The sequence below is a fragment of the Tamandua tetradactyla genome, chromosome 8 (assembly GCF_023851605.1).
Source record: "Tamandua tetradactyla isolate mTamTet1 chromosome 8, mTamTet1.pri, whole genome shotgun sequence".
NCBI lineage: Eukaryota > Metazoa > Chordata > Mammalia > Pilosa > Myrmecophagidae > Tamandua > Tamandua tetradactyla.
In genome coordinates, this window is record NC_135334.1 from 124,502,020 (window position 1) to 124,524,621 (window position 22,602).

Genomic DNA, 22,602 nt, shown 5'->3' on the forward strand with positions numbered 1-22,602 from the left:
TGAAAAGGAAAACACAGAACTTATGTGATACAGCAGAAGCAGCGCTCAGAGGGAATGTTATAGCTGTAAATGCCTACTTTAAGAAAGAAGAAAACTTTATACCTCAATGAATAGAAAAATAAGAGCAAATGAAACCCAAAGCTAGTGGAAGGACATAATAGATTAGAATGTAGATAAACAAAATGGAAAATAGGAAAATGATTTAAAAACCACATCAACAAAACCCACAAACCTTTAGCTGGATTGACTAAGAAAAAGAGTGAAAAGACTCACTAGCTAAAATTACAAATGAAGGTGGGACATTTTAAAATTAAAAATAAGAGATTTTCTATACCTTATCTTTTTTCCCTTTTTTGGTCTTCTCTGGTGGTGGCATTTTGGGAGCTGGTGGTGGTGGCGGTGGAGGAGGAGGAGGAGGTGGTGGTTCTATGATGGTGGTAGTAGCAGGGACAGCACCTCGGGCTGGGACTGGCTGCAGTGTGGGAGCAGTCACTCCAATGGGGACAGAACATTCAGAATAGCTCATAATTGCAGGTGCTGCTGCAAGTCCTAAGAAATTTGACTGTAGGCCCATTCCTCTGGCCTGATGTCCAATTCCTGTTGCTGGATGGCTAACTGATATTGTCTGGTGTCCAATTCCTGTAGGCTGGTGACCAATTCCCGTCACCTGGTGACCTAACAAAGACACAGTATAAAATGATACTACAGCCAGCCTCTCCAAGAACATTGGCTGGGTCCACCCCCCCTTCCCAATATGAAAAAGCTGGAAAAGGCAGAGCCCAAATACCCCTAAAGATCGGGAGAAGGATCATAGGAAGAGGAGTTAGAAAAGATAGCATTTAACAGATGAGTACGACTGCTGAATCATTATACTGATAGTTCTTTCAGTGTTCAGTGTCTTAGAGCAGCTAGAAGGAAAAACCTGGAAGTGTAACCCAAACCAAACTCTGTAATCTTTTCTATAGCTACTTGTTACAATGTACTTTGAAATGTATTGCTTTTTTGTATATGTGTTATATTTCATAATAACAAATATTTAAAAAATGATATATAAAAAGGACACTATCACAAGGTCAGAAAAAGAAGGAAAAGCGAATTGGGGTTTGCATCACCTACAAAATCATTCCAATACAACCTTTCCTCAAAAAAATAAAGCACATTTGGCTGGTAGAAAATATCGATCACCGAATACGTTAGCATTTAGGTACTTATGAGATTAAAATTGCTGATGCATGTAAATACAAAGAAAAAAAAAAAGATGTGGAAGGATACGTGCCTGTTAACAGTGGTTTTTAGTAACTGAAAGAAATACATGTAAAGAGATGTTGCAATCAAAAGCCTTTAACATTTTTCCAATTTATAAGTCCTAATACTGGACACAAAAATATAATACATTGAGAAAAACACTTTAATCATGATGCTTACCTGTAGTTATAGTTGACTGGGTATAGAGGACAGGAGAACTGCCAATGGTAGCTGATCTCTGAACTACTGCGGTACTAATTTCTGCAGCTTTTCTCTTCACTGCTTTAGTTGAAGGAGAACTGGAGATGCTAGAATCAACTGAACTCTGAAACACAAACATTCTGGTTAGTGACTAAAAGCCCTGGTTTAAACATCTTCTACAACAAAAGATGATGTCAGTCATGCTCTGATCCCCTGAAAACTCTTTACCAAATGGTGTCACTCACCTGGCTAGTCACAACTGCAGGCTGTCCAGATGTCAGAGGAGTGTCCTCCTCTGTTCCAGGGGCAGGAGGCTCCTCACTTCCCTCATCTTCCATCTCTACCTCCTGGATCTCACTATCTTCTACAGGAGGAGGTGGGGGGGGGTGGAGGAGGAGGGGACTCAGGGGGCGGAGGTGGGGGTGGTGGCATTTCCAAGGGTAATGGAGGTTGAAGCACCGGCATGTTTGACTGAAGGAGGGTCCAAAATGGAGTAAGTGGCATGAGCGATGAAGAAGAAACTTGGCCAGAAAAGGACTCTTTACAAAGAGAACCTATGAAAACAGAGAGGAGTCAGGGAAAAAGCAAAACAAAAACTAAGAAATGTTCAATTGATCAGTGAAACAAATACCAACAGAATGGGAACCTAATACAGTGTGTACGAAACAGTTTCAAACAACAGAGACTGGCTCCCTTTCCCCTAACAAAATTTCATGCACAGGTAGGTACCTACTCTACACTGATGCCATAGCTAAATTCAGAAATGACTCCCACAGAAGGATGGAATCTCTTTTATGAGCTTCATGGTGAACACTCCTCCCAAGCTGTTCTATACAAGTCTTGTTCTCTGGGCACAAATTTTGGATGAGATGCACATCAACTCAATGAGAAGTTTGAGAGGTCATCTTTCAAACATCCAGTTTAAACATATACAACTAGAAGACAAAACTCTGGGGTCGTTTTTATTTCAAAAGTGAAAGGGTGAATGAATGATGTCCTTTTGTAGTATCAATTCCATGTACTTTATTTCTTAGTGAACTAGATAAGTGATTGCGGATGATGCAGAGAAGTACCCATTCAAAACACACAAATTTCACTCATTTTAATTAATTTGGATCACTAACTTTTAGAAAAACCATTTGTAAGGAGCTACGGTCACTCTTATCACTCCTTCACTTCACACCCTTGTGTGAATTACATTTATTTGCTAAATCACAGAAACACAAATGGGGGGGTAATTTTTATTTTGCAATGAGAAAAGTGAAATTTAGGAGGACAAATTTTCAAGGTAAATGAAACCTATGGCACACACATATAACGTGTGTGAAGATGCAGAGGAGTTTAAATTGTAGTTGGGACATTTGAATTTAAGTTAAGAAATCCGGGCTAGTCTGAAAAGCTACATGATCAGCTTTCTTCAAATTCTGCAAAAACCAGTTATCTGTTGCCCTTTCCCTGGTAGGAACAGCTTAAAAGATTAGAGAAAATAGGAGGATATACTTACTTGTAGCCTTCCCCAGCCCTCTTTATCGTCAATAGGGAAGTTTCACAATATTTGGGACTATTAGATATATATCTCAGGAATGCTGAATGGGATTTTCTCCCTAAAAATCATAGAATTTAGGAGTAGAAGAGACATGAGAAATCGCCTAGTTTAACCCCCTCATTTTAAAGGTAATGAAACCCAGGAGGGAACTGACTTGCCCAACCACTATTAATGGCCAGGCCAAGGCCAGAGGCTAGGTCTCACTGCTAATCTAGTGCTTTTCATTTTACCAGTATGTTCTGGTGAAAGATCAGGAGTCCAAGAGCTTTAGAAATCACAGTCAAATAAATCTCATCTCTCATGGAATAGAGATCCAGATGTAGTCACCTGTTAAATTTCATGGTCAAAAATGGTGGATTAAATAAGGGGTCAGTTATAAAAGACTCTACAGTAAGGAGAAGGCCTTTTACAGTTCAAAGTAAAGCACACTGGTATTGAAAAAAAGTAAAGCCAAAGTGAACAAGAACCATTTAGCTTTTATAAGCTTTTATATGGAACAGATAAATGAAACATTGTATAAAAGACTTTAAGAACATGACTCACATGGTTACCTTAACTATTTTGAGAAATTGCTTAATGCTAAGGAAAAGGGCGCTGAAAAAAATTCACCAGAAAACAAGAATGCAGCTTTCCAGCTGTAAAACTTCAAACTCATTATATTTTTATATTTGGCCATATCTAATCTGAATTTATATACTAAGTTTTAGATAAGTCTGCATATGGCCAGGCAGTCAGATTATATACTACATCAAGATTATTTCAGAACTGTAGTAAAACAGTGAGGATTAACAAAGCACTAAACTTCTTTCCACTAAACCAACCACAATATATGGCAGGTAAATAAATATGTCGGGTTTTCTATATTAGTAGGTTTCTCATCTAGCAGCATAATGCAACATCAATAAATTTATGGTAGTGACAGGCTACTACTATGCAGAGGAAGTCAAGGTAATACAGTAGGTTTGAGGTTAACTAATGTGGTTTACAATCTTTAGCAAAGCTAATGAGAATTAATCTTTGTGTAAATATGGTGTTAGCTAGATATGATAAATTTAGCAGCAAGCAAGAGACACTTTCAGAGTTAATACTTGAATCATAAGCATAAACCCGTCTTAATATTGATAATTATCTCCTTTAGCTTAAAAACAAAAACCTTTAAGACATCCTAGTTTGAATATTCATTACATCGTATTAAAATCATGTTTCTCCTTATTTCTAAATTTAACCTGGTTGGTATTTTTGCCATTTAAGACTATTTAAGTCTGAAGTCTGAGTAGAGATTAAAATGGCACACACAGCTTTCCTCATACGCTAAAAGGCGAAAAACTACAAGCTTAGCTTAGTTTTAGTTTAGTTTAGAAAACAATGTGGGGATACAAATTTTGAATTCTTCTACAATCTTTTTTTCCCTATTTATATGCAATTTTCCCATATCGTTTTCCTATATTCCTCCAAAGAGAAAAGTTATCATTTGATGTTTTGACTCGAGGCCAATTTACAAGTCATCAAACAAACAGTCCTATAGATAGATTAAACAAACAAAAAAGAGCAGCTCGGATCCTGAGGAGGCTAAATATAGAGCTGCCATATGATCTGGCAATCCCACCACTAGGTATATACTCAGAAGAACTGAAAGGAGGGACTTGAACAGACATCTGCACACTGATGTTCACAGCATTATTTATAATTGCCAAAAGATGGAAATAACCCAGGTGCTCATTAACAAGTAAATGAAAAAAAAAGAGGTGGTATAAACATACAGTGAAATATTAGGCAGCTCTAGTAAGAAATTAAGTCATGATGCATGTAAATACATAGAAGAACCCTGAGGAAACTACGTTGAGTGGAGTCAAGACAAAAAGGACAAATATTGTAATGACCTCATTAATATGAACTAGCACTCATGGTGTTAATAGCTAGAACACAGGTCACCAGAATGAGGGCAGAGGACAGGGTGCTGTTGCTTAATTGGTGCAGAGTATGTAAAAAGGCTGACTGTAAATGTTTGGAAATGGAGGTGACGGGAACACATTATAGTAGGCAGTGATATGTGGGTGCGGCTATGGTTGAAAGGGAAAGAGTTGGAAGGAAAGCCAAACCATGAAACTGCGACTGCATAACAAAGTGAACCCTCTTCAGGTGAAACTGTTCTAGGATTGTGGCAATGAATAAACAAGTCTGTGACTACGAGAAGACACTGACTGCACACTTGAAATGGACTGTACTGAGATTTATCTCAATAAAATTGCTTTAATACAAGGGGAGGCTAAATTTAATCTAACTGATGAAAGCCCAACTAGACAAATATGTTGGGTATTTTACAATAGCACCCATCTTTAGAGACATATTACATAAAAAAAATGAATATAGATTAAAAATGATTTAGAAAAATGAATAGAATTTTTGAAACTCTTCCGCTCTACACAGTGTTTTGAGCTTGAACAGAGGGGCTCTTCATAGATTTTAGCCACTACTGGGCTAAAAGCATGCGTGTATATACACATACATAAACTCTCCTTAAAGGTTTAAAGTAGTGGTCAGTATTGCTCTTAAGTCCCAAAGAGCTACATGATTTGAATTTTATTTAGATCAAGTTTATTGTGCGGTTTCAGGGGCTTTCAATAAGAAGGTTTAAGAATATTAGCTAAACAGTGACTTTTTCCTACATCACAACTACTTTTAAGAAAAGCGTGTTGTAGATAGGAATGTCTCAACGTCTTCCTTTTAACAGACAGTACCAACTGTGTGTGTCATCAACAAAGGGATAAAATAGCTTAATACTTAATCCCTAAGTGTTCACAGTACCACTAAAAAAATTAAGAGTTGGTAATTTTAGAATATTCAGCTTTGGAACAGAGGAGAAAAGAAAAAAAGGCATTACTGCTATTCATCAGACGGTGGCGAGATGTGGACTCACCTCCAAATCTCTTCAGTCCACTAAAAGCAAACAAACAAACCAACCAAAAAACCCAACCCATTATTACGTCTATCACTGCTACCAAAAGGGGGAAAAAGTATTCAAAAGAAAATCTCTTTATGAAAAAGAGACGTGAAATACGCAGTAACTTGAAAATATACTTACGAAATGTGGAGCAGTGTAAAACCACACTTTTGCTATGTTCTAAATTATCACAGAGGTCATATACATTTAGGGTGACCTGATGAAGATTTCTAGGTCATTTAAGAAGTTAACAGAATTATTTGGTACATTATCAAAGTTCTTCTACTGGGATCTGGGAGCCAGTAGAGTATAAAGCAACATTTTTGATAGGCAGAGAACAAAAGAATTCAGCTCTTCACTCCCCGTTATTAACAAATTTCACATCTCCAAAGGCCTGTTCAGAAACCACTCCATAGACCCTTGCCTTCATATACCATTACTTTAACAAATAGCTACCAGTTTTTGAGATCAAAATGTTGTTAATCATAACCTTGACAGTATTTCATTTTTCACTTTGTCAAGGAGGAAAAAATTTTTCTTCCGTATATACATGAATGTACAAAATAGCCTCTAGCTTCTGTGTAAAAGCTAAACACTTCAGAATTACTTATCAAATTCTTAGACACCCATAATGTGGCAGTCAAGTTTTGGCTCTTCTGAAGAGCTATCAAATCCTCAGAAGTAAAGGAGGAGTTATGAAAACCCTACTTAAAAATACAAATGTGCATAACTAAATCGAGTATCTCTACAATACCTTAAATGGAATAAGCCATCCTATATCTGATTGTTTTATATTTATATTGTTGGTAATTTTTAATAATCAATTATTTGAGTCTCAAAGAAGAGTGGTCCTAGTTTGGGAGCATTTCTTCAGATCATTCTGATTTGTGAAAACCATACTTAAGCAGAGCAAAAAAATGAGATTGGAATAGCAATAGACTAAGTGTCCTATAGAAATGCAGAACAAATTTCATACTATCACTCCACGCAGGTATGGGCAATTCACCTATTTAGTTCCTTAGGAATGATCACTATTCCTGTTCATAGACACGCACAGCTTTGCATGTAGCAGAATAGAAAAGTTACAGGATGGTATTTTAAAGTACATATTGGCTCATCATCCCATTTTTGAGCAGTCTGATAGGACAATAGTATGCTGGTTACCAATCAGTTGTTAATCAGTTGTAGTGTTAGTTTCTTTCTAAACTTTCTTTCTAAACTAACTAGTGTTAGTTTCTTTCAGTATAATTCATGCAATTCATTTTTCAAAAACCTTTTTTAGGTCAAGCCACTCTTTTTCAGTCAGAAGCCTCTGTTGTTTAGAAGCTTCTCACGATATAAATTTATACATGTCTTTTTTTCTCCAATATCATTTCTCTCCATTAGGTCATAGGGCAAATTGTCCCACCTGTGGAATTGTCGGAGGCTTCTGCAGAATTGGAGTCGGCGCCACTTTTGTCTTTCAGAATCTGTTTAGGAAGAGCCTCGTCTTTATTTTCTTGTGCTTGGCTTTCTTCCTCTTCCTCCTCGCCGTCGGGGAACTCCCACTGAGACGCGCCCGAGTGCTCGTTTACATAGAAATACCGTCTATGATCCCTAAATTACAAGAAAGAAAACACACGTTTTAAGACCCATTCTCCTATAAAGACACTTCCGTTTGGTCCTGTCCCAGGACAGCAGTCTGCTCTCACAGGGACGAACCTCTTCTTAATGGACTGCTATTCACAAAGGCAACAAAGAGCTTTGACAACTGAGAATGGAGAGCCAAGGATAATTCAAAGCTATTTGCACTGCCAGCAGCTCTGTGAATACAGCCCTGAGCCCTCTAATTCCAACAGATGACTTAGAAAACATCTCTCTCTTTTTTTTTTTTTTTTGCCAATGCTTTACAGGGTTTCAAGTTTCATTAATGAAGGGACTCAGTCGCCTAGAACACTAATTTCCCTTCCAAAGAAGAGAACAATGAAGTTTGTGAAAGGTGAATCTTCCCCTCTTGGACCGTGGAATTCACAATTCATACTCTTGATATCAAACACAGTGAAAGCTAAAGAGAGGGAGAGGATCTGGGAGCTGAAAAATAAAAGAGCAAAGATTTCAAATAACGAAAAAAAAAAATCAAGAAAAGCCAAATATAAAAAGAAATGTTTTCATCTGACCTGCCGGCAGAAGATAGTAATCTTGTTCTTCATTCACATCTTCAGCCACGAAGTTTTCCTTAACTTCACCGAGGTTAATCAGGAGTAGTTGCTTCCAGAGGTCCTGTAAAGCGCACAGAGCTCTCGCATGCGCTTAACCCCAAGCCCGCCCTACTCCGTGCAACAACACTCTGGAGAGTAAAAACCAGCTTTGTCCAATCTTGGGAAAAAATCCGTTACATGGAACACTTTAAACATTGCTTTTGTTTCTCCAATGTGTGGCTGGCCCAAACTCTGTAAGTGCTTGTGGTGCTGTGCTGCCCAGCACCGCTAACTGCAGCCGCTCTCAGTCTCCAGACAGGCTGTCACGTCGTCAGGTGGTGGTGATCACAAATCATGTCTGAGATGTCAAAGGTGAAAGGTGAAAAGGGGAGAAGAGTGCGTACCTGTCCCAGTGGCAGGACCAGCCTTTAGGAGTGGCGTTTATTTCATACTGTTTTAGTTGTTCTGCTGCATCCTGAAGTTTTCGTTTAAGGTAGTTTCCATTAAGAGCCCCTTCCCGCCAGTCTGCAATCCGAGTCTAGAATTAACAAAGAAACAAATAAGTTAAAGACTTATTATTTTGTCAGGAAACATAGTGGAAAGGGACACACAAGTCTTCTGTTAATACTGTATTGCTATATTCTGACAGAAAGTGGGTGGACTAAAGAGAAAAAGAAGTCATATTTTAATTTCATGAAGTGATCTTGTTTGTGCTGCATAGTTATAAAGATGAGACTGGGCCCCAGTATGTTTTTGCACTGCCAACAATCCACTATCCACGAAAATAAGTATACTTCCCCCCCATCATGGACCATATTTTACTTTCTTTGGGGGGGGGATGGTGTGTTGACTATTCATTTTAGTACTGTCAGTTTCACACAGCAGTTTCTTACCTAATTCTTCTCTGCCATTTTGTAATGTATATAGTTTACAAGTAGGACTCGAAGCTTTCCTTTTTGCATAGATTCACAATGCTTTTTAACACTTTTAAAGCACTTTCAATTTTATATGGTCTTGTTTACTGATTACAAATAGAATTTTAATTTGTTAGAAAATCTATATTAAAATATACGTTTACTGAAGATGGTATCATCATTATATACAAACTCCCAGTATTTTGTCTTGGCTAATATATAACTTTATGCCCCAGGTTGGTGCTTCAAATATATATCAAGGTTAAAAATTAAAATTTAGAATTAAAATCGAAACAAGACATATACCTCACATCACAGCATTTTAATCAAACATTGACTATTCATACCCAAAATGGCTAAATTACCTCAGTCTGTAAGAGTAGCACATGAAAGTTGGAGATGGACTGTCTATTAATGCCTAGAAATTCAAATTTACTGGTCAGGGTATTTGCCAGTTCTCCAATCTGAAACTTTAATACAGGAAAGAAAAAAAAGATAAACAAAAAACAGAATCAGTATTATGTGAAACCTTTCATTTATTGTCACAGACACTAAAAATATGAGCCTGTCTTTAAATAGCCTTCCTCAAACATCTGCATTTGAAACAGCTAATGCATACAAAAAACAAATTTTAATTTATACCAAGTAATTCACAAAACAAAGTGATAATGATAGAAGGGCTATAGGAACCAAATTCAGATCTACTCAAGCCATCATAATGCATTCTAGCAAAACATGGAACTCAATGGTCAAAAACAGATTCTGATCAATGTAACTCACAATACTGTCCTTTAACCATTACTAATACAAGCCATACGCTGAAGCCTGAAATAAAATTAATTCTCTTAGTCCCTCCTACAAGATTGTACACTAGCTAGTAAGTGGATAAACTACCAGCAGTTCAAAAGAATATGCTAATTGGCTTTACCAACAGACTGCCCTTAAGTAGTCACATTATTTACTTGGACCAGTTATCCCCATAAGATTAGGCTAGAAATGCAACTGGAACCAAATTTGTCTGTGCGTAAAGACAAGTAGCTCATGCAGGAATTAAAATTGAGACTGAGTTTCTTTAGAACTTTCATTGAAACTAGTGAAGCCTGTTTGATAAGTTATTGTGTTTCAATGAAGAAAACCTGAAAGAAAGCAATTAATTCAAACATTTATAATATATTTTTTGACAATTTCTGGCCATTCAAGCCAGTCTGAGACTTCCTTATTTTGGCCTCAAATCTGCCCTATTCCTAATCAAGTAAATGGCTTATGTTCAGAAATAGTAAAAAGTTTTTACTACTTAATATGAAAAGAAAGCATTTTTATGGTTGGCCAATTTTTAATTTATCAAGTGTCAATAATACACATACTTTCAAATCCTGTTCTTCTTCTACTTTAGGTGCTGTTTGTGCTTTTATTTTCTCTGTGGATTCTTCTACTTCTACCTCTTTATCTGAATTCTCATCCGTTCTTTCTGAATTTTCAGCACCAATTACTGCAAAAAAGAAAACATGAAATTAAATCAAAGGACCAACTCAAAGTCCCAAGTGTTTTCTTTTTCCCGTAGCAGTTACTGAAAACAGTAATCAGTTTTCTCTCCTTTGCCTCTTTTCTCCTTAGGTGTTACAGAATAACTCTTTGACTTACTGTTCACATAAAACAAACCTGACAACATATCACGAGAAATCTTATACTGTAGTAATACTTTAAAATGCTCATTTACTTCTGTATGCAGAAGTGTTTTACGCGTACTTTAAAAAGTTGTGTATTCAAGGTTTGAGATTTAATAAAATTAATAACTTGTACTATTTCAAAAAAATATGTATCAGGATATTTACAATAGCAGTTTTATTATGAAATATCTTTAAAAAATGTTAACACTCAAGTAACAACAGTTTAACAGAAAAATATTCCTAGCCGCCCTGAAGCTCCTGTGCTTGTCTGTCCTCACCATCGCCATTCACCTGCACCTCAAGCCCAGAACCTTCATCCTGACAACCAGCCATGACACTGCTTCTGTGTCTGTACATGGGTCAATCTTTTCTTTTGGGGGGTGGGGGTGGTAAGTGGGGGGTACAAGGTCTGGGAAGTGAACCCAGGTCTCTGGCACAAAACGTGAGCATTCTACCAGGGAACCACCGTGCACCCTGCATATGGATAGATTTTTAAGCACAATATTTTTGCCTATATTCTAACTTGTATACATAGAACATTAATGTATACATTCTGTGACTTTTTTCCTTCAATATCATGTTTTTGAGACTAATTCATATTGATGCATGTAACTATGGTTCATTCATTTTTTACCGAATACACCACAATCTATCCATTCTACCTGTGATGGACATTTGGGTGGCTAGCAATTTTGTTTTGTTTTTTTTTTAGTATAAAGTGTTATTTTTAACACTGTTTAAAAGGAAAAACTCAAACAAGGATGTTTGCATTCATTAGTACTTATGCTTTCATTTTTTCTTTAAATTGTGACCTATGAGGTATCTTCTTCTAGGTATACTCAAGTAAGGTTTGGGGCCCAAATCTTAATTTCATTTGGAGTCCTCTGAAGCAGACTGGAGAAATGAAGCATGGCGTCTACTACCTGACCCTGAACGAAGATAACCTGTATTCCCTTGATGGCCTAAACCATCTACCAACCCAACCAGAGGATGGAAAACTTGTTCACAGAAAGAAACGAGGCTTGCTTAACAACTAGAGAAAGAGAGCAAAGGAGAGCCCATGGTGCTTATAAAGGCAATTACTGTGGCAAGCAATACAAAAAGGAGTGGGGTATGATTATTTTCTGCTTGTGAGGGAGAAGTAATCCTCTCAGTTGCGAATACATGACCCAATGAAAGCCAGTCTCTAACACTTATTCCTCCTCTAGAGACTGAACAAGGAAAAGGCGGAGAGATGTGAAGAAAACTTCCTTCCCAGCACTTCCTCAAAAGGATCAAAGTGCTACTTTCTTCTGTTTTGCTGAAGGGGTAAAAAAAAACCCTTCTACAGCTTTCAACTTCAAGTTTAATGGAAAGCACAAATTACCAGTTTCTCCATTTTCTGGAGTCTCTCGTCCAGTTTTGCTAGAACTCCGGCTGGTGGATTCTGGACTGGTAGCTCGAACAAACATCTTCCATTTTCCTCTTTTAGACATAAGTCTACGCATTCCATCTTGAGATGCTGGCTGGCTAATATCAGAACGTGGACTAGACCCTGACACACTACCATCTCCTTCCTCCAAGGCTCGCAACTCTGCCTACAAAGAATATGACAATAAAATTAAATTTCATTAACTGCTTATCAACATTAAAGTGACTAGCAGAAATGGTAGCCATGATTATGTTCTTGCAATTTAAATCCCCTGAAGGAAGTTGTTCTTTCTTAATACATTTGTCCATCAGAGCTGAGCATTATTGCTCCATATTCTGTTACTACTCAATAAACGTTTACTCATGATTACAGTATCAATTTGAAGGGGATTTGTGGTCCAGAGATGCACAAAGAGACAAATTTTTCGATGTGTACCAACAGAATAAGAGAAAGCTTAGTTAGCTATTCTCTCTCTACAGCTTTACTTTGATATTATCAAATATTGAAAAGTTTTAAGGAGATATCACTGTCTCAATACTGTCAAGATTTTGCATATGGATTTCTGGGAAGACAGTGAAATAGGATAGGCTAAGTTCACCCATGTTCTGTGGAACAATTAGAGAAGTAACAGAAAAATGACTGAGACAGGGTGTGAGTGACCAGAAAGGACTTCAACAAGATATAGGGAGATCCTGGATGAAAAAAGCAGAGAAATTGGGAGGCAGAGAACAGGGCAAGTGTGCTCAGTTGTGATTCCACCAGCTGCAGGCAGAGGCGTGCAGGGAGAGTGGTTCTTAAGGAGCAGGGCTAGCCCCTGCAGTTAGCTTGGCAGCTCTTTTCTTTCAGCTCCACAGGTGGGACTTGCCATTGGGAGCATGGAAGTCAGCAGACTTGTTTGCCTATACTGAGTCTGATGCCAGACAGGCTGCTGTGGAGCCTGGTTTGTGGCAGACACTGAGGGGACCCCTTTTGGGAGGAGGGGGAAATGCAGAGTAGAGATGGTCTGACAAAATTGGCTGGCAAAAGAGACTCGTCGATTTCCGGATCTTGCTTTCCTTTCCCCACGGAGGGCTGAACCCTCAAGCATGCATGAGCAGGGAGACACAGCCTGAAGCCCTCAGGTGTTCACAGATAGAGAGGTGCACTTGAGGAAGTGAGCTGGCTACGCCACACCACCAGGCTTTCCTGGGTTGGCTGAGGGCAGGGGCACTTGAAATAATAGTCCCATAGCTCAAGGTCATCCCAAGCAGGAGCCTGGCAACCATCAGACCCATCAGACCCACAAGTGGATTTTCCACATTACATACTGCCCACCCTCAGCCCTGGGGTATGCAGCTTTCAGCATATATCAAGACTAGCGGCCTTGGCTGGAATGGCACCAGGTCTCCATCCTGCTCAGCTAGCTGTAGCAACTGAGGAGAGGCAGGCCATAGGGGAAAAGGAGGCCCCCAGTGTGTGATGTGCTGGGAAGACACAGAAAGTGCAGTTTGGAAAACTGCCTAACTCTCAACAGATCTTGAAGTAGAGCTGCAGCTCCTGCATGAAAACTGGGTCTTGGTTTGACAGGGAATTACAGACAAACCAAGAGCAAAAGGAGACCTTCAATGCAAACCCAAGCAAAAACAAAATCTTAGACGAATAATGGAAATCAACTTCCAAAATAACCTCATCAAGATAATCAAACGCCCTGAAGCCAACAGAAAATCACAAAGCACATGAAGATGCAAGGAAATATGGCCCAGCCAAATGACCAAATTAAAATCTGGCAGAGACGCTGAATTTGGAACAACTGATCAAAGTCATTCATATAAATCTCTTAAATAAATTCAAAGTGTTGGCTAATGACATAAAGATAACAAGAAGACACTAAAAGAGCATAAAGAAGAACCTGAAAGAATAAACAAATAATGGATTTCACTGAGATGAAAGATACTGTAGAACAAATTAAAAATATATGAGACACACAAAAGATTTGAAGAGGCAGAAGAAAGAATAAGTGAACTAGAGGACAGAACAATTCAAGCACACAAAGAAACAAATGGAAAAGAAGATGGAAAAACTGGAATTGGATCTCAGGGAAATAATGGACAACACGAATTACACAAATGTAACAATCATAAGAAGAAAAAAGGGCTAGGAAGGCTAGTTGAGATAATTTAAAAGCTTATAAAAGACATAAATATGCAAATCAAAGAAGACCAACAAACCCAAATAGAATAAATGCAACTAGATCCACTCAAGACACATAATAATCAAACTCTCAAACACTGAAGAGAAGCAGAAAGAGAAAAAACAATTTACCATACCACATACAACAGAAACCACATAAGACCAAGTTCAGACTACTGAACAGGCACCATGGAGGTGAGAAGCAGTGACATGAGAAAGAGGAAGACTTCCAGCCAAGAATTCTTTATCCAGCAAAGCTGCCCTTCAAAGGTGAGGAAGAGATTAGTATCTTCAGAGATAAACGCTCAGAGAACTAGTCCACAAGAGACCTGCCCTATAAGAAATACTAAAGGGAGTCCTGCAGGCTAGGTAAAAAGGAAGAGGGAGGTTTGGAGGAGGGCACAGAATATCAGCAAGAGTAATCTAAAGCATAAAAAGAGAGAGGGAATAAATCTGACAAAAACCAAAGGATAAGATGGTAGATTTAAGAACTGTCTTTACAGTAATAACTCTGAATGTTAAAGGACTAAATTCAGCAATTAAAAGATACAGGGTGACAGTAAGGATTAAAAAATATGATCCATCTATTTGCTACCTACAAGAGGCTCATCTTAGACCCAAGGATACAAATAAGTTGAAAGTGAAACGATAGAAAGAGATGTTCCATGAAGGCTGTCACCAAAGAAAGCAGTAGCAGCTACACTAATCACAGGCAAAATAGATTTTAAATGTAAAGATGCCATAGGAGACAAGGAAGGACTCTACCTATTACTAAAAGGGATAACTCATCAAGAGGAAATAACAATCATCAGTGCTTATGTTTCCAATCAAGGTGTTCCAAGTACATGAGGCAGACACTCGCAAAACTGAAGGGAGTGATAGATGTTTCGACAATAATAGTGGGAGACTTCAGACCACTCTCCTCTATAAAGTGAAGAACCAGACAGAAGATCAATATGGAAACAGAGAACCTAAAAATGTGATAGACGAATTAGACCCAACTGATAAATACATGTCATTATATCCCAAAACAGCAGGATATTCATTCTTCTCTAGTGATCATGGAATGTTCTCCAGGATACACTAGGGCACAAACAGGTCTTAATAAATTAAAAATGATTGAAATTATTCAAAACACGTTCTCTGACCACAATGGAATGAAACCGAAAATCAATAATCACCAAAGAACCAAAACTTTCACAAATATATGGAGATTAAATAACACACTCAGACAATCAGTAGGTCAAAGAAGAAATTCCTAGAGAAACTGCTAAATATTTGGAGACGAATGAAAATGAGAATACACAACATACCCAAACTTTAAGGGTGTGGCAAAGGCAGTGCTGAGCGGGAAATTTACTGCTCAAAATACCTATATTAAAAAAGAAGAAACAGCAAAAACTGACTCACTGCTCACCTGGAAGAACTAGAGAAAGAAAAGCAAACTAACCCCAAAGCAAAGAGAAGAGAAAGCAAAGATTAAAGCAGAAATAAATGAACAGGAAAACAACAACAACAACAAAAAAACAGTAGTAAGAATAAATAAAACCAAAAGTCAGTTATTTGAAAAAAAATCAGTAAAACTGATGGTCTCCTTCTAGACAAAGGAAAGAAGGAGAGGATGCAAATAAAATCAGAGATGAGACGGGGTCACTATCATGGACTGAAGAAATAAAAAAATCATAAGAGGACTGATATGAACAACTATATGTCAACGATTAAGACAATGAAGGAAAAAATTCCAATTAAAATAGCAACTAAAAGAATAAGGTATTTAGGAATAAACTTAACTAGGAATATAAAGGACTTGTACACAGAAAACTAAAAAACATTGTGAAAAGAAATCAAAGAAGATCTAAACAGGTGAAAAGTCATTTCATGCTCATGAACAGAAAGGTTAAATATTGCTAAGATGGCAATTCTACCAAATTGATCTACAGAATCAACACAATACCAACGCAAAACTTACTTTGAAGACTTGGCAAAGCTAGTTATCAAATTTATTTAGAAGGGAAAGAAACCTCACTCAAACAGCCAAACATATTCCAAAAAAGGATTCTGAGGATTAACACTTGCCAATTTTAAAGTTTATTATAAAGCCACAGTGGTCAAAACGGCATGGTTCCAGCCCAAAGACAGACACGTTGATCAATGAACTAAGAGTGCAGAAATAGACCGCTAAATCTATGGTCAACTGATCGTCAACACGGCCCCCAAATCCACTAAATTGAGACAGAATAGTCTTTTCAATAAATAGACCTGAGAGAACTGGGTATCAATAGCCAAAACAATGAAAGAGGACCCCTTACCTTACACCCTATACAAAAATGAACTCAGTGGATCAAAGACCTAAATGTAAGAGCTCCATAAAACTCCTAGAAGGAAATAAAGGGAAATATCTTCAAGACCTAGTCATAGGAGGTAGTTTCTTAAAATTTATACACAAAACTCAAGCAGTGACAGAACAATGCTGATCTGATTAGGACTTAAACCAAATCAAAATATAGGGTAAAGGATGACACAGTGTCTGTGTTTTAGAGCTTCATCTACTATATGAGGCCAAAGGAAGAGGGCTTTATTTTATCCAAAACCTAATCTAATTCAAATTGTCTGGACAGCTCATTTAAACAACCCAAATACACTGAGCCCAGAATGAGAAAATGAGAATGAGGGTTTATAATTCTGTATAGCTTAATGTAATTCTTCAACATATCCCAAAATATGTTGGGCAGATTCATCATTGTTAAAGTTCCTCGAAGGATGGGAGGAAAAACATGGAACTATTAAACTTTTCCACCTGGGAAATACCACATACTCTCTCAAACATTAGGGACTCCCGAGTCAATGCACCAAGTCCTTGACCTTGATGCTTGCTCTTACAAACCTTTTCTCTGTTTAAGCCTACCTGTAACTATAGCCTAAGAGTTACCTTCAGAGAATCTGGTTGTTTTTGCCCAGATGTGGCCTTCTAAGTCATACTCTGCAAGGAAAATCATTACTCTCCTCCCTATGTGGGATATGATGTCCAGGGGTGGGAGTCTCCCTGGCAACATGGGACATGATTCCCAGGGATGAGCCTGGCCCTGACATGGTGCAATTGACAACACCTTCCTGAACAAAAGGCAGAAAAGAAATGTAACAAAATAAGGTATCAGTAGCTAAGGGAGTACAAACAGTGTTGAGAGGCTCTTCTGGAGGCTACTCTTATGCAAGCTTCAGCTAGATATTGCTAATTGCCAAGGTTAGCCAACCCCCAAACATCACATTCCTGTTAACCCTAAAGAACATCCAGGGCGCTGAGATCCAACAAAAGTTGCACGCGCTAAGCTTTTCAGAAACCTAGGCCAGAAAAAATTTGAAACCCAGATGTATCAGTCTCTCAAGAACATCAATCAGCGCCATCCCTCCATCCTGTATTGTTGACACCCTCTTCCAACAAGAAAAATGTGAGCATCGGCATAACCCAAATATCCCTCAAGACTGTGAGAAGGATCAAAGAAGAAGGGTTATAGCAGAGAAATTAGAATTTAATGAATGAGCATGACTACTCAATCAGTATATTGATATTTCTTTTCATTCTTCAGTGTCCTGGAGCACAGCAGGAAAAACCCAGTCTAGGAAAAACCTGAAATTGTGGAACTGTAAACCATATCAAATGTGAAAATGTGCTCCATAACTAATTCTTAAAATGTACTTTGAAATTTATTGTTTTGTATATATATTTTACAATACTTTTAGTTAAAAAAAAAAAAAGATTCTGCATTATATTAAAGGTCCTTTTAAGGCAACAGCAGATGCAACAGTTTGAGGAGGGAGGGTGTCAGAAAATAGGTACAAACTAAATCCTTAAGCAGGAATGCTTCCTGTGGACCGTTTTTAAAAGGGAAGCACATGACATTTTAGGTTCTTCTTAGTTCTGTTATCTTGCAAGGTCCACCTGTTATCCAAAGAAGGCCAAAGCTGATCAATGGACGTTAACTTGCAGTTCAAGGGTTGGGTTAAAAATTGAGTTGTCAGAAGAATTTACAAATGTTGACTGGTTAAGAAGCTAAATCAGTTTCATTACTCACTCACTGCAGCTACTCTTAAATCAGAACAATGTCAGTCTTTTTTGGTTAACTGCCAAAAGCATCACCAGGGAGCAGAACCACAAAACTCTGTAGATAAAGGTTTTTATGGCAGAACTTAAAAATTCTCTGCCAAAGGGGCCAAAACCAAAATTCCGATGATGGTTTTAAGCTGAACATGATGACCGCTGAGTATGACAGTACCAAGGGGGGAAAAGTGTACTTCAACTCCTACTACATCTTCAAAAACTTACCTTTTTCCTTTCCAAAACTAGCTCCAGCTCAAGGGTATCTTGTTCTTCTTCCTCCTCACTTTCTCCAGACTGAACCACACTGCACAGATCCTCCTGAGAAGGGTCTTCTATACTGTCCATCATAATCTCCTGTGGCTTTACTGTTGTTACTGCTTCTTCCACTGCTGTACTTGTTTCCTTTACTTCTGAAAGGGGCTCTACTTCTTTACAAATTACTTTTCTTCTCCATCTTTCTTCTTCCTCTTTTATTCCCTCAGGTAATAAAGGAGCAATCAGGGATGCTGCTACCCCTTTCTTCTCCTCTTCGTTATTTGCAAGAGCCTGAATTCCTTCGTTTACTTCCTGTAAAGAATAAAATAATTTAATTTCACGTAATTTGCAAAGAAATCTTGCCTGTATTTAATTCAATTGCTTGGGTTAACACTGGCTGAATTTTTCATTCACTGACGTGCTCCCACTTTACTCCCAATGGATTAGTATGTATGCTTCTACCATTTTGCTCGCACGTACGTGCACACTGGACACATTGTTAGTTATGAAGGCAGCAGCTGAACCACAGCCTAGCTCTGGGTAGGATTCAAATATTTCCTCCCTCTGTTCTTAAGAGTTAAATGGCAGACTAGTAAGAAGCAAGAGACAAGCTCAAATAAGACCATAGTTCAACACATGACTGGATAAATTGTCACCTTCTTCACCGAAGAAAATAACTTCACAGGTATGCTGTGAACGTGGTTTAGAGGAAAGTGAAATGCTTCGAAAATGAAATGTGTGATTATATATAGTGATTTCTCCTATCGGCATTATTTGTCCTACCTCCATTCTGGAGTTGTAAAGATTAAATTGTTCTAAAAATATTCTGACACACAAAAAAATTTTCACATAAAAATTCAAGATAAATTAAAATTCAAGACAAGGTTTCTGAAGAATAAAATTTACTTAACTTACTAGGGATGCTATAGAAACACTTAAGTTTCACTAATAATAGTTTTTAACTTTAAGGCAGCTAACCTTTTTATTTTAAATATCTTAGGCAGAATCCCTAAATAATAGGGCTATTCTACTCAGGTAGAGACGGGGATCCAGAAACTGCCTGCTATGATGGAAGGGGCCTCTACAGTACCTAAAATTCCAAAAGAATCACTGGACTAGAGAACTGCTGTAAATGCCAAGTGAAACTTTAAGAAACAGAATTTATCCAATTTTACATTTGTGTCCTAAAATATCAACAAAAGGTTGTACTGCCAGTGCTCAAAGTTAATATTCAAGTTCTGTGGTTCTGAAAATGTGGTAAGTTGAAACACTGACCTTTTTAACTTCTCGCTTGGCTGTGACTGGTCCACTTTTACTATTGGAAACAGAAATAGTTTTCTCTTTAGTATATACATCTGTGTTTACCACAAAACCAGCTTCAGCACCTGTTATAGAACTAAAAACACATACATAATTAGCAAGAGAAAGAGCAAATATTCTCAGCAAAAGAATAATTTTCTTCTAGGTAATTTTACTTTCAATTTTCATTCTTACCTGGGCTGGTAATGTTGTAATCCCTGCACTTGGGTAGCAAGATACTGGGGTAACTCCCAAGTAACTTCATTTGTTTGTGTGTTCCAGTAATAATAGCATCCTGTGTTCTCATCCCAGACTTCTTGCCAATCTCCCATTTCAATTCCAACTAGAAGAAAACAAAACAAGATCTAAGAAAGACAAAACCCTTTATTCACAATTCAGACCTCATACTCCAACTTTAAGCCCACAAAAATCAAACACAGGATTTTTCAACTTTGGCACTATTAACATTTTTGGCTAAACTGTTGTGAGAGCCTGTCCTGTGCATCGTAAGATGTTCAGCTGCACCTCTACTCATCAGATGCCAGTAGTATTGTTCCAGTTATGAAAATCAAAAATGTCTCTAGATACTACCAAATAACCCTTTGGGAACACTCCTTTACATTGAAAACCACTGAGCTAATACCAAACATTATGTTCTCAATAGACACTGAGTCACTTTTGCATATAGGGTTAAAGATAATCTATTCTGAATCCCGAAATACTTTTAAAGCAACAAACAGCTCTCATTATTTACCTGGCAGCATCTGCCATTGGTTAGAAGGACAAGAAATTACTTTTCAAAAGACAAAGCATTTCAGGGCATGCCATGGTGGCTCAGCAGGCAGAGTTATCGCCTGCCACGCCGGAGGCCCAGATTTGATTCCTGGTGCCTGCCCATGCAAAAAGAAAGCTGAAATGCTTTATCTTTTATCTTTTGGAATCTCAATGCCCAGAATACCTTCAAGGATTACACTTTAGTTTTCTTTAAAAGAAAACTAAGGAAAAAGAAAAACCTAAGAAACAAGCTTACCTCCTGCCAGTGAACACTGAGTGTTGTACTGCCACCCTGAGGTCTGGGCTGAGTCTGTTCCATTTGATGCAGTGGAACCAAGAGCAGATGTTGCTGATTCTTTGGGCTCTGGTCGAGGTGGAGTTGGAGGTGGAGCAGAAGCTCCTACAGGTGCTGCAGGCTGAGGGGCTGTTATGGCATCAATCTCCTTTTCAATGAAAACAGTAGCACGTCCATTAATTACATCAAACCCAGAAATGCAGGGACATGGTGATTATTAAAAAAATATCTTTTACATTCAGTTCTCTCAAGTTCTCAATCTACCAATTATATGAGTTCCTTATACCCTTCCATTCTCTATTCTTCCTTTTCTTATAATCTTTACAAAAACGGAATAGAGAGGAATAAAGATAGAAAGGAAGGGGGGAAAAGGCAGGATGGAAACATCGACACTGAAAAGGATGCTTTCCAATAACTACAATCCCAAACAAAAGCACCACTGACCGCTAAGAAGTTGGCCAATGTACTGTCAATATCAGATGACTGGTTTCCATTGGCCTCTTTTGATGGTGCTGGTTTTTCTGCAATATCACTCTCATCATCGTCACTGTCAGCATATGCACCAAGTAAGCAGAGTCCGCCTAGAAACAAAAAGGTAAACATATTGGTGACAATAAAGTCAATATGCCCAAGGAAGCACAGAAAAGAAAACAGAACATGGTTCTTTCACTAAAGAATTTACTTGCAGAATATAACAAAACCTCTAAGCTAATCACTGCTGAACTACCTCAGAGAGGTATAAATTACCACACTACATAGTTAGAGCTAATAAAAAAACGAATTCACATAGCTACCTGACATCCTCCCCAAAATGCATGCTCAATTATTCAACGTCATTCTCTCTCTTGCCTGCTGAGCCACTGTGGCCCGCACAAGTGTGCCCTTCTTAATGTTGCTATGCCATTTCCTTTCGGATCACGTGGTTACGTTACTCTAATGTTATAATTAAACCTCTCTCTATAACTTCATTATGATAGTTACATGAAATGTTATCTAGTTAGACTTTTCAACTACTATTAATAAGACTAAATTTCACCGTGACTGGGAATGTCTATGATCTCAGTAAATACCTGGTAAGTGAACTTATTTATCAGGAAGTAAAATCTTTCTTTGTTTTCTTTCATAAATTTCATAAATGAACTAATGGGCTCACCTAAAATTAAATATAAATTGTTCCATACAACAAACAATGCTTCAGTCACTTGATCTTGCCTTCACCATTTTTTACTATACGGTTAAGTTCTCATACTAAGTAAATTTCCAAAATACTATTTTATACTGACTAGAATGATTTTTAAGGACACATTTCTTTATTTGGCAGTGTTTCAATTTCCCTAATTTTCTGAATAAGATGTATTAAATCTGAGGAAAATTTTCCGTATGGGAAAAACCTGCATTTTAGTATTCAGCATTGACATTTTCTGGGGAATTTATAATTTCGTATTAAAAATACTTCTAGTTTAGAGACAATCATAGATACAATCATCTAGATCATTGACCTTAATTCTGTTACCTTTGGTGAAAGGTTCCAACCAATGAGCTGCATGTAATTTTATTAGAACACAGCACCAGGGCAGAAATTTTTGTTTTGTTCACAGCTCTATTTCTGGTG

General features: G+C 37.7%; 1 protein-coding gene across 1 annotated transcript in view; it reads right to left on the reverse strand.

The window, feature by feature from the left end:
* Positions 1–22,602, reverse strand: part of FNBP4 (formin binding protein 4) — a 46,328-nt gene that overhangs the window by 18,734 nt on the left and 4,992 nt on the right. The window contains 14 exon segments of the mRNA XM_077114654.1: positions 335–675; positions 1,426–1,570; positions 1,692–1,832; positions 1,834–2,000; positions 7,342–7,529; positions 8,515–8,648; positions 9,390–9,494; positions 10,389–10,513; positions 12,058–12,268; positions 18,593–18,934; positions 19,898–20,018; positions 20,117–20,264; positions 20,952–21,138; positions 21,435–21,571. Coding sequence (XP_076970769.1) covers positions 335–675; positions 1,426–1,570; positions 1,692–1,832; positions 1,834–2,000; positions 7,342–7,529; positions 8,515–8,648; positions 9,390–9,494; positions 10,389–10,513; positions 12,058–12,268; positions 18,593–18,934; positions 19,898–20,018; positions 20,117–20,264; positions 20,952–21,138; positions 21,435–21,571 — 2,492 coding nt within the window.